This window comes from Argopecten irradians, chromosome 4 (assembly GCF_041381155.1).
Source record: "Argopecten irradians isolate NY chromosome 4, Ai_NY, whole genome shotgun sequence".
Lineage (NCBI taxonomy): Eukaryota > Metazoa > Mollusca > Bivalvia > Pectinida > Pectinidae > Argopecten > Argopecten irradians.
In genome coordinates this window covers 42,909,812-42,923,704 of record NC_091137.1, presented here as the reverse complement: position 1 = coordinate 42,923,704, position 13,893 = coordinate 42,909,812, and the positions used below count along the sequence as shown (strand labels likewise).

The following is a 13,893-nucleotide window of genomic DNA, read 5'->3' as shown; positions in this document are numbered from 1 at the left end:
TGAGCTTATGATATATAGTTAAGCCTAAGTCATTTTCATAGTTTGAAAAAAGACTTTTAAATTAAATAAAAAATTCTTCTTCTAATATACCTGTTTATATCTTTTCAGCTTCAACCTCTGTTTATGAGATGCAGTAAGAATTGAATTCTTTATCTTTCCAGCTTTTATCTCTGTTTATGAAATGTAGTAATAAGTTAGATTTTGTTATGTGTTTTCAGCTTCGACCTCTGTTAATGAGATGCAGTACCCTCCAGATGTGAAGTCTGGCTTCGACGAGCTATGCCCTGTCTGTGGAGATAAAGTATCTGGCTATCACTATGGTCTTCTCACCTGTGAAAGTTGTAAAGGTAAGTCATGTTTAATCACATACATGTCTAAGAATTAGGTAAGTGTGCAGCTCGATAAGCAGCATCCTCGTTATTCCAGAGGTTACTATCACATAGATAATGTGACCATTATCCCTCCTCTGCTGACCTGTAATGAGGCTGATGAGTTGAAGGGTGTACAATGTATTAGTACTATTTAGTTATCGGTTTATCACCTACATGACTCCTCCTATTACGGTACTAGGCTGTCACATGACTAAAGTCAGTGTTTCTTCGGCATGTGTAGTACCATGACTCTGCAAGCCATGACTCTCTGACGAAAGTCATTGTTGTATCAAAGTACATAGTACAAGTGTTAACATTTAGATGTGCATATTTAGCCAACAAAATGAAGTTTCTATTCCCATATGGAAATTTAATGGACTAGTCTAATTCCCGAAATATGTAGTGTTTATTCCCAAAACACTCTCTGACTTGGCAATGATTTTCTTGCTCATTAATTTCAGGGGCCTGTACCTTTTCAATCTAAAAAACACTACATATATAGCATCTTTCTTGAAACATGTATATTTTAGAGGATTTTTATTTGAGAAAATATTTACATAAAATAAATAAAATACAGATACCGCAAGTTTCTCTTGGGGAAGGGGTCTTTATTCGGCCCCAAGTATACCTAAAAAGCAATCACTGCTTGCATGGTTGCATGGTATTTGAATTGAAAAAATATAAGACAGAAAGTCTTTTGAATTGCAAAATATGTAAAAAAAAAAAAAAAAAAAAAAAAAAAAGAGTGAAGCACATAGGCAGCAGGTGATATTGATATTGTACTCATGCATAAATTGTTATTTAAGCACTAGCATGCATGTCCAGCAAAGATTTGATGGGTAGATATGTGGTGAATATAATCCTGTTTTAATCATTAACACCTGCCAAGCTTGTGATGGGAGATTATATATACCGTCAGGATTATCTTTATAAATATATGCATGTTCAAGGGGCCCTCAGTCTGTCAGTGTAAAAGTTAGGTCTGTGTCACTGACCAGTACAGGTCTTGGGTCGTAAAAATCCCAAGTACATATAAACCGTGATAATATTGAATATAATTTCCTGAGGCGTTGTTTACTCTAAACGTCAGGTAACATATTAACATTGTTTATACATGTCACTGACCTGCTACCTGATGGATGAACACGTTCCGGGCAATCTTTAACACACGTTTGATTGCCTCAGATCATACTACGAGTTCTAATTATATATATATAATGCTTCACTCAATTGTTACAGTTATTTTTGACCAAATCAATCATACAGGTGATAGTAATTTATTCAAAATGGCTGTTTTGTGTTACAAACTCTGATATTGATGATACATCAGTTTTATTCTCAAGGAACTCCATATATGTATCCTCTTGTGTTTTTTTTAGATCCAAAATTTTCAGACCTTATGTGATTCATTATAGATTATCATTAAAATGTCATCATTTTTACTGTTACTGTTTCAAATTCAACATTAATTTATTCCAACTTAGCAAGATTTTGACTCTAAATGTCCTCTACATTATATAATTAACTATTTTAATGATCAATTGTTTAGCATGGATTTGCCTTGATTTATATATTGCATGCATATGATATAAATCATAACTTCTTTATTAACAAGTTAAAGTTCATCTGTCAAAGTATACATGTCCCAAGATGCAAAAAATGCAATGCAAGCTTTTCAGTTGATATCTTTACAACATTCACACATACTTTATTTATTGGAAGTGGGGTTAGTAAATATATACAAATTTTAAGATTAAAAGGGAATAAATACAGATGTGCATTATAATTTTCGCTCTGCTTTTATTAATGCTATGCAAAATGATACAAACTAGATTTCAGATTTTAATTTCTGTCATCTTTGTTTTGTTTGCGAATTGCGATTGACATCTATTGAAACATGGTGTTGACTGTGGCGGTTATTTCAAAACATGTGATATTTAATACAACATTTACCACTATATCAATAGTACCTGGGTATATTGATGCTTTTACGGATCTGAACCATATCATATATATAAGCATCCATGTTCACACATTGTATGTTTTATGACAGTTTGTGATGGTGAAAATTACAAAAAAAAAAAAAAATACAACAACGACTAGTGGTATGACCTTTATTAACCTCTCACCTTTGTATGACCCTTCTCCTTGCATCTGAATGGTCAATGAATCTCTACATTGAATGACACTACTATATGATCATGATCTTAATATAAGCATGAATCTCCTCCCAAACCCTAGCCTGTCAAATTTTGAACGTTCTTTATTTTTTCAGCACCATATGCAAGTGCTGATAGGGTTCAATGATATTCGTACAAGAATGTTCATTGTTGGGTATTGTTTGATCATGATATATTGTACTACGGGTACTGTACCGTATTTCCAGGGGGCTGATTATTTCACGATTTAGCGGGACATTGCTATGATAAAGAAAATTTGACCCACAAAATATTAAGAAATGATTGACTCATATATATGCCCTAAAAGCCAGGTTGTGGTATTTTAAAACAGCTAAAATTTAATTTTATTGGTTTTACTGAAAATCGTGGGGGAAAAATTTATACTTGTACATAATTGGCTATGCAGTATTTGGTAAGTGGATGGAGCAGGTGCACGTGGTTGTTATAGTGATAGATAATCATGTACCCATCCCTACCTGTGTGTATCATATACACAAGGTATTGCAGGTATACTACCATGTACACAGGTATAAACAGCTAATCATTATAATGATGTATGACTTAATAATTAACACCTGTCAATTTACTCGATGCACTGGTGTGTGGAGCCCTGTAGTAGTAATTAGATAGGTGGATTATTAATGAGAAAAAGTCTCGTTAATCAGACCTTCAAAGACAATTTTGTCGTGGTGGTCTAAGTAATCCGTACTTAATAAGGGATCACAACATAATTTTATGACACCTATGCATACAAAGTTGTATATTTCATTTCTTTTAAAAAATGCATATTTATAAGGTTATTTTCAAGGCATGCCAATTCTATATAATTCAACTGTATATTGAATTTTTAAGTCAATTTGCTTGCAGTCTTTATGCTTCATATCATTTCTATTGTCGAAAAAAAAAATCTGATCCTTATCTTTTCAATTTGTAGAGTTCAATTCTGTAGTGAACTGATATTATTGGGACATCATTTATATGTGACCGAATTCTAGAGAGAGCGAAAATGGCATTTTATCATGCAAATTAAATGTTGCATTTAATTCTTCTTAATAATCGGGGAATACTCTGTTATTACTCTTCCACCCCTAAAATTTCATTATGAACTATTCTAGCTTTAGTTTTAGAAGAGTTCAAATGTATCTTCAGGGGTGATTGAATTAAATGACAGGTTCATGCTTCATGAAGTGAACAGAATAAATAAAATGAATTGCGTCATTAAGCAGGCCACAGTTTTACCTGATGCAAATTATCTGCATTTCTGACACATTTTTTATTATTATTTAAACTCCATAAAAAAATTATTAGAGTCCAAGGGACTGTCAAGTAAGTTATGCTTAAAATGAAAAATTAGGTAAAGAGAATACAGAAATATATAATTGTTACATAGGTAGTTGGATATGTGATATTTATTTCAGATTGAAATAAAACTATTGTACCAGGATAATAAAGAAAATACACCTGAACATGTATAATCTAAAGTACTGTATCTGACCCAACAAGCACCCAAGGCTGTTAAAAAAAATTGAAAAATCAAGGGGCACTAATAGGAGTAGATTTGATTTCACGAAATAAATGCACAGAGTAAACAATTAATCAGTCTGCATTTAAGTCAATGTAAGTGATATTGAGGCCTCAAAAGGGGGGAGGGGCGCTAATTGGGTTGTATACAGTATATCTGTTAGAATGGACTCGGTATTGGACTTCCAAATTTTAGATCTAGTGTCCCTTTAGAGCCCCCTTCAATTCAATCTGTAGGGTACTGATGCTCAGATCCACATATCACAAAGCTGTACAGGATTTACCTCCTTGTGTCCAGCTTGAAGGACAATAATTGCAGTGTGTATGATCACAGCATTCTTTGCTGCAATGTAATGTCATTAGGTAAGGGGATGGTTAAAATTACTCTCTAGAGACTCATTACTTCAATTAAGCCACATTCACCCCTGAAATTTCCTAATGGACCATTTCAGTATTTGAATGGAAGAGTCCAAATGTGTCTTCAGGGGATTATTCTTTCACTGTAAGATTACATTGTAACATCTTTCCTTTCTGTTGTAGGATTTTTCAAGAGAACAGTACAGAACAAGAAAGTGTATTCATGTGTCGATAACAGAAGCTGTCACATAGACAAGAGCCAGAGGAAGCGCTGCCCCTTCTGTAGATTTCAAAAATGTCTGAGTGTTGGGATGAAACTGGAGGGTAGGTATAAGCTACAGCATTGACCAAGGTATCTAGGGCACATCTATATGGCAGAGGCAAACAGATCACGCTGAAGCCAGAAAATAAAAATAACACAGATGACATTCTAAAGCAATAATTTGCACATGAAAAGGTGATTAAGATAGTAACTGCTTAAGCTTATTGTGTTAAATAAACTTAACTCAAATTTTATTTTCATTTGTTCATCCGAATTACCTTGGTAATGGATGTTTGAAAAATAACTTTGTAGAAATGTCGCAAATATGTGCTGCCAACTTGACGTTGCCTAGATAAATGCAGCCGCTGTTTTGAATTATTTAGAAGTCCCTTGTCAGCTCCATCCCCTGTGATGGAAGTAAATTAAAAGGAGACAATACAGTCATTAAAATTTGATATTGCATTCTCACAGCTTGGTGAAGCAGAGCTGATGAATAATTGATTTCAGAGACTTGGGTGTAGAAAGATCCCTGTAATTGTGATCATTACATAATTTACTGCTAAGGCTGTACAGGTATTGGTGTCAAAATCATAAAGTCATATCTTTTCCTTGATTTGATGGCTGGTTTAGAGGAGAAATTCACTAGGTAGTTTTATTCTGTTCAACTATATTGCTTCCATGGATGTCAACTTCAGAAACTTGTATTTCGGGTTTGGAATCAATATGGTTGCAAATACATGTACATTTAACCGCAGTTACAATGAACCTCTAGGGTCCAACAAAGTTACTTTTGTCATAAGCATAGGTCCTTATAGACATATAACAAATGTATTATAGGAATCATGATGGGGAATGAATAAAAACTTAAGTTAAAATCATGAATTCTTTATCTGTTCATTGTAAACATGCTTTGCTGTATGTAGAGCATTGTCTTTAATATTTTTGGTGTAAAATATTTGTGGCTTCTTAAGAGATCAAATCTGTAAAAGTATGGACTTAAGAACTAAATGCGAAAGTTATTGTAAACCTGTAATGACTGAATTTTGCCTTACCTTTTTGAAAAAAAATTCTTTGCAATCAAAAATAATTCTACAGTTCATTACATTGAAAACTGATTTTCTGGGAATTCTGTACAGGCAAAATGCATGAAATTTCATCAATAGTGGAAATAAATTTGCTTGAATTAATTTACTAAGAACATTCCTCAATGCTTTGTTGTGGTTTGCTACATTATTGTTAACATTAAAAAAAATACTTTTCTGTTGTAGCTGTGAGACAGGACAGAATGCGAGGAGGAAGGAACAAGTTCGGCCCCATGTACAAGCGAGACAGAGCACTCAAACAGCAGGTGGCAAGGCAACAGCACCATCTTATGGCATCTTGTGGCATGCACTTAATGAACGGCATGGCTCCTCTCCCTCCCTCCTCAGAAGACATAAAACCCGACCCTGCAATTCTACAGCAGATGGCTGCCAGTATCAATGCAAACATGGGAGGTTACGGGATGAACCACTCTCCTCTCTCTGGCATGCCCTCTCCTGCAATGCCCGACTCGCCGCCTACGGATCTTAGTCGGGTGTCAGGCATGTCCCAGCATTCCCCAGTTTCCTCACCCCCGGGGCACTACTCCTCCCTGTCGCAGCAGACCTACCCCTCCATGATGACAGCATTAAGGAACAACTATAGCCCATCTCAGCATCACTCACATCATCACCCTCAATCCCATCACCAGCCCATCCACCCGCCTCATCACCATCAGCACCAACAACACCACCACCACCACCAGATGTCGCCGATGGCTGCAGCGCCACCTATTGTGCCAATCGTGCCTCAATTGATTATAGACATGAAAGCAAATTTGACTGACGAAAACGAAATATGTCAGAAACTGTTCTCATTTGTGCAAACTCAGTACGGTCACGAGGATGTTGTCAACCAACCACTAAAACTGTTGCAGATGATATGTAAATTGTCAGACCAGTTGTTATTCCTCATGGTAGAGTGGGCACGGACGTCAGTGTATTTCAAGGAGTTCAAGGTGAGAATGTAACTAACCCTAGCATTTATGTTCTTCATATCATTACTTGGATGCTAACAATGGGACTAATTCACGTACCACATGATACCCGATAAAGTGCGGGACTAATATCTCCAGTGGTGATGGACCGTAACTCTTTGTAATCTTCCCGCTGAAATGACGTTATCCCGCGACAATGTCATTTGACGTCATTCCATCACCAATAGCAATAACAGTCCTGCACAAACGTTATCGGGTTTCACATGGTACTTGAATGATTCCCATTAAATGTCATTCGACTAATATACTGGAATCAGGTTGTCCATCTGTCTGTAGACATAACTTTGTCCGGCAAACTCCTTCTAAACTACCTGACAGGTTTTGATAAAATTTAGTACACAGAACTTTGACTGTATTATAAGTGGAGTTGAGTAACATATGTAAGGTTCTGCAATGTCCCCTATTAATGGAGATATCACTACTAATTAAAAGGCTTAATTATTCTCTCCCTCTGGTGACAGTTCTAGTTTTTCTGACAATGTACAACATATTCATAGTTATTTATAGCTGCTGAATTATTTCACATTTTGCAGTATATTTATCATGTGTTCAGTGTATAATGTACGGTCCAGATGTTCCCATGTGTACAGTTTGTAATGTACGGTCCAGGTGTTCCCATATGAGTTTTGATTTTGCAGGTTGAGGATCAGATGAAAATGTTGCAGCATAGCTGGAGTGAGATACTCATTCTCGACTTGGTTCATCGGCTGGTACGGGAAATCTGGTCAGGGGAAGTAACTCTTGTAAGTTAGGTTTCGAGTAACTTTTGCTCAATATGTACCTAATTGCTATCTCTTGATCAATGGTACAAAACGCAGGATGTGGGGGAGGGAAATGCAAATTAAATACTAGGGTCCTTTCCCAAGGAACAGAGAAAAGGTCTGGATTTATACTGTAATCTATAGGAGGATTTTGATTGATTAGTTTAACGTCCTATTAACAGCCAGGGTCATTTAAGGATGTGCCGGTTTTGTTGGTGGAGGAAAGCCGGAGTACCCGGAGAAAAACCACGGACCAGCGGTCAGTACCTGGCAACTGCCCCACATGGGATTCGAACTCGCGACCCAGAGGTGGAGGGCATGTGGTAATATGTCAGTACATCTTAACCACTCGGCCACCGTAATCTGTGGGAGGAAAACATTTCTGTGCAGTAGTATCATAAATATTTATTTTACACAATTCTTTAGCATCTCTTCTATCTGTGTTGAAATTGCGTGATTGGCCTTTTGGTTTCAGGAGAGTGGACAGAAGATTGCACTAGACTGTCTGGACAAGCTTGGCCTAGCTGATGCAAAAGATCGTATTCGGGATCTCATTCGCAAGATGAGGGACCTAAAAATAGATGTTAACGAATACCTGTGCCTCAAGTACCTTATCCTTTTAAACCCAGGTAAGGAAACAAATGCTGAAATGAATAATAACAATAGCAATATTCCCAATATGCAGTATCTCTTAAATATTTACAAAGGAAGGATGTAAATATATCACAGAAAAAGTATAGGAAAAATTAGTAATATCAAGTTCTATTCCAAATAACACTGGTACCATACAAATGTATGAGAGTAGCTACATATTACTTAAAATGGTAAATATTGGGCAAAGACGAAATTACCTCTTCACTCCGTGGAAAATATATGTATAGCTGAATATTGATTGTCTGACTTCTCCTCCTAAACTACTGAAGGGATTTCAAGTTAACTTGGTGGCAATATTGTATCGATGTGTATCATTGTAGATCAGAATATGACACCATCAACTTTTTTCAGAGTTATGCCCCTTTGTTTTTAAAATGAGGGAGGTTTGGGAAGGTGGGGGGATGTAATTTGGCCACTTGGACAACACTTCTTGTTTTGTATCGAGTAGTTTCTGCTTTAAACATAGAACATATTGTTGAAATTTGCCCCTTTTTTCTCACAGATGTGCCAGGTCTTGAGAATCGTCACCACGTAGAGCAGTGCCAAGAACAAGTGAATGCAGCATTAATGGAATATTGTGTGAACTTCTATCCAAGTGTTAAGGACAAATTTGGACAGGTGTTGCTACGGTTACCGGAAGTGCGACTTATCAGTATTCGTGCAGAAGAGTTCTTGTACTTCAAACATTTAAATGGAGAGCTTCCGGAACAGACACTTTTAATAGAAATGCTACATTCAAAGAAGAAATGATTTTTTCCGTGTTTAGGCTAGATGAGTATATGTGGATTAGTTTATGTAAATCAAGATTTTTATCTTTTAGTCATATGATAATGATTATTGTTTGTGATGTCAAAATATGTGTTTGTACTGCAGCAACGTTACTGTTTGTAAATACTGGCACAAATAGAGTAACTAGTGTTGATACATTAATTTAGACTCCGGACGTGGTCAGTATTGCAATTGTTATTTGAAGAAACAAAGTGATGCAGTTTTCAAAAGTGATTGCGATAGGTCTGGTGACAAAATCCATTGTTAATTATTTGTGTTATTAGAAAAAGAGACAAACACGTAATCAAAATTTTAATATAATGACAATTATAAAAGAGTGCTAATCTTTATTGAGAGGGTATGTATATGTTAATGAGTACTATTTATTTATTCACTTTGTTTATGATGATGTTGTTGTTGTCTTTTAAGTTTTATTTGTCATTTTCATTTCTTTGCAATGGTGAAAAATCTTCCCTTTGTAGGTTTATTATTTTTCAAATATTCATCACTAGTTTGATTGTTGTTATTTACTCAAAGTGAAAAAAATTATAATTTACAGCAAGATTTCTTATAGAATTTTTCATTTTTAGTGAAATTTATTATGATTCGGTTCAAAGGTTAAATGCCATGCATTTATTTTTGTATGAAATGCTTGACTTACCTTAGTTCATGAGAGATTTAATTTTGGTTAAAGTACCAGTTTTGGTTCAAGCACTGAAGTGTTGTATAATACTATAGTGTAGGTTTATAAACTGCTGAGTAGCATTTATATTTTCATTTCTTTAGCTGCTGACAAAGTTTATTCAAACATTTTCAGTTTTGATTGTTTATTGTTACAATCACATTAAAAGTGCTAATATTTCAAAGAAATTTATTAATCCTTTGTATTATTATTTCTTTCATCCCCCCCTTCCTTTGATTATTTTTGTTATTCAAAATTGGCCTCAGAATTTGTGAGATTAAGCTGCTTAATTTCTTCCAAAATTGCTGAATTTGCACTGCACACTAGACTCATAATAAATTAATTTTAGCATAGATGATTTTATCGGCAACATATTCAAACATAAACATGCAGAAATATATTTAATGCACTTTTATGTTTGAATTAAAGAAGATTGTACGTATAATGACCTACATGATTTATAAATATTTTTGAGTAAATGTAAATCATATATTATTTCTTGTCTCACTTCAATGTGAACACAAGCCAAAGGGTGCATATACTATATATCTTATCAGGGAGAGTTCTTTATCAAAATACTAGACTTGATACATCCCCTCTGTAAGCCCCACTGTAGAGTATATAGCAATGAGGGAAATCAGGGGCTCGATACATACCCAGACTAAGCAATACAGATTATCACAAATCAGAATAATCATCCAATTTTTTTTTTTTTTTCGCATTGCAGGTTTAGTGTGGGATATAGATGGTATTTATACATCGACAGAATATTAAAGGTTTTCAATTATTGATTGAAACCTTTTATAGGGCAAATTGTGATGTAGATATTAAAGGTTTCATCAAAGTTCATGATTTAAAAGTGTTTTTTTTTTAATCTGATTGCAAAAGAAATATAGATGACTTCATTTTTTAATTGCAAATTTAAAATATGTATGAATCAGTAGCGAGAATTTTTTGATGTCTACTGATACATGTTGGAATATGTAATGTTTATCTGTGTGTGTTTTAATTGTGCTTCTTTTCTTTATCTAAAATTTAACTATGTGTTAATTATTGATATTTCTATTGTTGATACAAATTCATTTTTGTGTACCTAATATTTTGAAAATCTAAATTTCTGATAGAAAATGGTTGCATTTTCAAATTTCACTATTTCTTTCATGCCAGGAGCATTTTCTCTGTAACGAAAATGAAAATTTCTATTACTGAAAACCAATTTATTTTTGCAAGCGTATAAATTTTGCCTAAATCACTGCAAAAAAAGATTTAAGTACAAGTATATAGAGCGTTCAAACTATAAATCATGAAATTTAATTGATGGCAAGAAAATATGAAATTAAGTCATCACGAAAGTAAGTTGGTTTATACAGTATAGCGTTGCAATTCTAAGATATTGTTACTAAACATTCCAAATCTGGTAGAAAAAATATGTTTACGAATTATTGCTACTTTCTTCATTGTAGAAAGCTTTTTGTTTCTCGGAATTCTTAAGATGTTTATGCAAGTTGATTTTATTGATATCCTTTGTGGTTTTATGTATGTTTTCAGAAATATGCACCTGGTCAGCAATCTTTCTTAATAGTTGCAAGTTTGACTGTATCTGCGCATGCTTAATCCATTTTCTTGAACAAAGATATAAGTGTCGTGAAAATGCCAAAAATAGAAATATTTGTTCTTCATTATGAACTGTGAAGATGTATTTTAGATAATGTTCCCATTAGAATGTCAATCAGTTATTTTAATTCGAAATCCATAGGCTATTTTATATATAAAGTAGTTTTGCAATATAAAAAATTCAAAAATTCAAAGTTGTTAAAATGTTTACATATGTAGTAACCCGTTATTGAGGAAAGTAATTTTACAAAACATTCTGAAGTGGCATTCATGTTGTGATAAACCCTATACAATGTATATATACAGTATTTTATTATGCTACAGTGCTAATTGTTTATGTGATGTTTTTGAGAGAATGTGCCATTTTTATGAAAATAAGTGCATGTAAGTGTTAAGTCTACACCTTAACTTTTTCAATAGTGCATTGGAATTTTTTTTAGTATACAATATTTTCAACTATTTGTGAGTGCTTAATAAGTAATTTTATACAAATTTTTAGATTAAAATAGTAGATAGTTGTCTTCTGCATTTTAACCCCATTTCGTTTCATTTAGAAACACATTTGTTGCAGAAAAGCATGAAACTTTTGATAGTGCTAATGTTAAGTATTCTTTAAAAAAAAATCTGTTTTGCTATAATCATGTATATTCTTGGTAAATAATGTTTTCTATTCTGGATATATTTAGAATATAGAAAATCCTATTTTATTTCTAATTCTTGTTTTGAAAAGATTCACTCAAAGAAAAAGTAAGAATGATAATTGATTTGTTTTAGCAAATTTGCTCTTATTAATATGTATTAAGTGGGGTTTATCGTCTCTTTTTACGTGTTTGGCAATATTAGAGATATTTTAATGTCCTATTGTCAAGTCTCTTTACATAGGTTTGCTATTTTAGTTTAATTCTAGTATTCCATCTTTGCATATTACAGAGTTATCTACCTTGAGGAAAGGTATCCATTGTGACATCATTATTTTGTGAACAAAACTTTCGTTGTTTCCATTAAAACATAACTTTATGTTCAGAAACACAAGGTGTTACTATCTGTACCTTCATACAAGGGCGGATAACTCTGTAATATGCAAATACAGAATTGCTAGCCAAAACAAATGCTTGTTACCATCATCAGATACTACTTATTTGTTAACTTTTAAGTAATAGTGTTCAAATTAAGTTGTTGCCCTTTAAATCGACTAAATAAATATTGAATATCTAAAAGCATTGATTCTTTGAAAAATGAAAATAATTAAGATTTCATTTTATTATTAAAGGATTCTATTTAGATACATATCTGGCAGCTAAGTTCAAGTATTTATTCTACACTGAAGTAAAACTTTGATATTTTGGGGGGGAAAGCAACTTGAAATTTTATAAAATGCCTCAAAAAACTATTGACTACTTAATTAATCGAGATAATGTGGTGTTTTATAAAAAATATGAGGATGGTTTCTTTAATGATAGAAATTCATAAAAATCTTGAGAGTCAGAGCTTTTAATCAAATGATTTTGTTTTGTCTTAATGTGTTAATGGTATAAAAACCAACCTCATTCACCATGAATGCATGGCGAGGTTGATTCCGTGTGATGGGACTGTGTGTTGAATGTACTTTGTCACAAAAAGATGTTTGAATCCTACAGACTATATATGTATACATAGATATATAAGATTTGTTAGGTATGGAGGAGAGAACATTAGCTATTTTTAAACAGGTGTTTTTATTTAACACTAACATGTAGATAGAACTCTCACCTACCTGTATAAGTAATTTTATAATATTTATTTAATTATGAATTTAACCATAAAATCATATCAACGATGAAAATGCAGTTTTAAGCATTGACCATGAATTATATGTTTTAATGATAAGCATTATATTTCAAGTTTCTTAGTGTGTAATATATTATGTACATGTCTCCTTCAACGTTGCTAAAAACGGATTCCAGATCTTGGAGAGAGGAAACAAAATTAAAAACTTAAATTTTTATAATTTGTAAAAAAAAAATAGTGGATACGAGATCCTAAAGCAACTTTAATTTAATTTATCTTAAAGAAAATATAATTAATTCAATTACACTTGCAATCTTTTTGTCAGTTAATTATTGTAATCTGAATTTGGGAATAACTTGTTAATTGGACATAAATTCTACAGTTATTTTATACAAATCAGTCCAATTGAAATGCTAAGTGCTATATATTTGAATTAAGATAAATGACAATCTATTAAGGAAATCGTATCAGAAGACCTATGCACATACTGTTATCAATAACTCTGGGGACTTAATATATTTAAAGAAATTAATGTTATTAATTGAGACGGCTGGTCATGTGATCCGACTGATACTATATTTAGATGAGAGAGTGAGAGTGTGAGACACGACTGGTGCTGGTGTATTGTGAGAGAGTTGGAGACTTTTTAACTAGTTTTTTCATCGTTTTTCACAGAAAATGTTATAAAAGTGCTGCCGATTATTTTAAGAATGCCCCTGTTTTTGTCCAGATTGCTCCGCACACATGAACACCTCCCAATATTTGTGAGTACCATTGATGTTAACCGTTTACATGGTTGTACGAAAGTACACAGATATTTTAATATGTATTGGTCTTTGTCTGGGCCTCACCAGACATGAAATAAAAAATGAAAATAAA

At 33.3% G+C, this 13,893-nt stretch overlaps 1 protein-coding gene across 6 annotated transcripts in view; it reads left to right on the top strand.

Annotated features, from left to right (window-relative positions):
• The window catches only part of LOC138321750 (nuclear receptor subfamily 5 group A member 2-like), a 49,931-nt gene extending 36,038 nt beyond the window's left edge, over window positions 1–13,893 (top strand). For all 6 annotated transcript variants that reach the window (XM_069265684.1, XM_069265681.1, XM_069265682.1 and 3 more), the window contains 6 exons: window positions 219–347; window positions 4,613–4,753; window positions 5,960–6,729; window positions 7,407–7,511; window positions 8,005–8,158; window positions 8,686–13,893. In XM_069265684.1, the coding sequence (XP_069121785.1) occupies window positions 219–347; window positions 4,613–4,753; window positions 5,960–6,729; window positions 7,407–7,511; window positions 8,005–8,158; window positions 8,686–8,933 (1,547 nt within the window). In that variant the 3' untranslated portion in view covers window positions 8,934–13,893. The remainder of the gene's footprint in view (window positions 1–218; window positions 348–4,612; window positions 4,754–5,959; window positions 6,730–7,406; window positions 7,512–8,004; window positions 8,159–8,685) is intronic.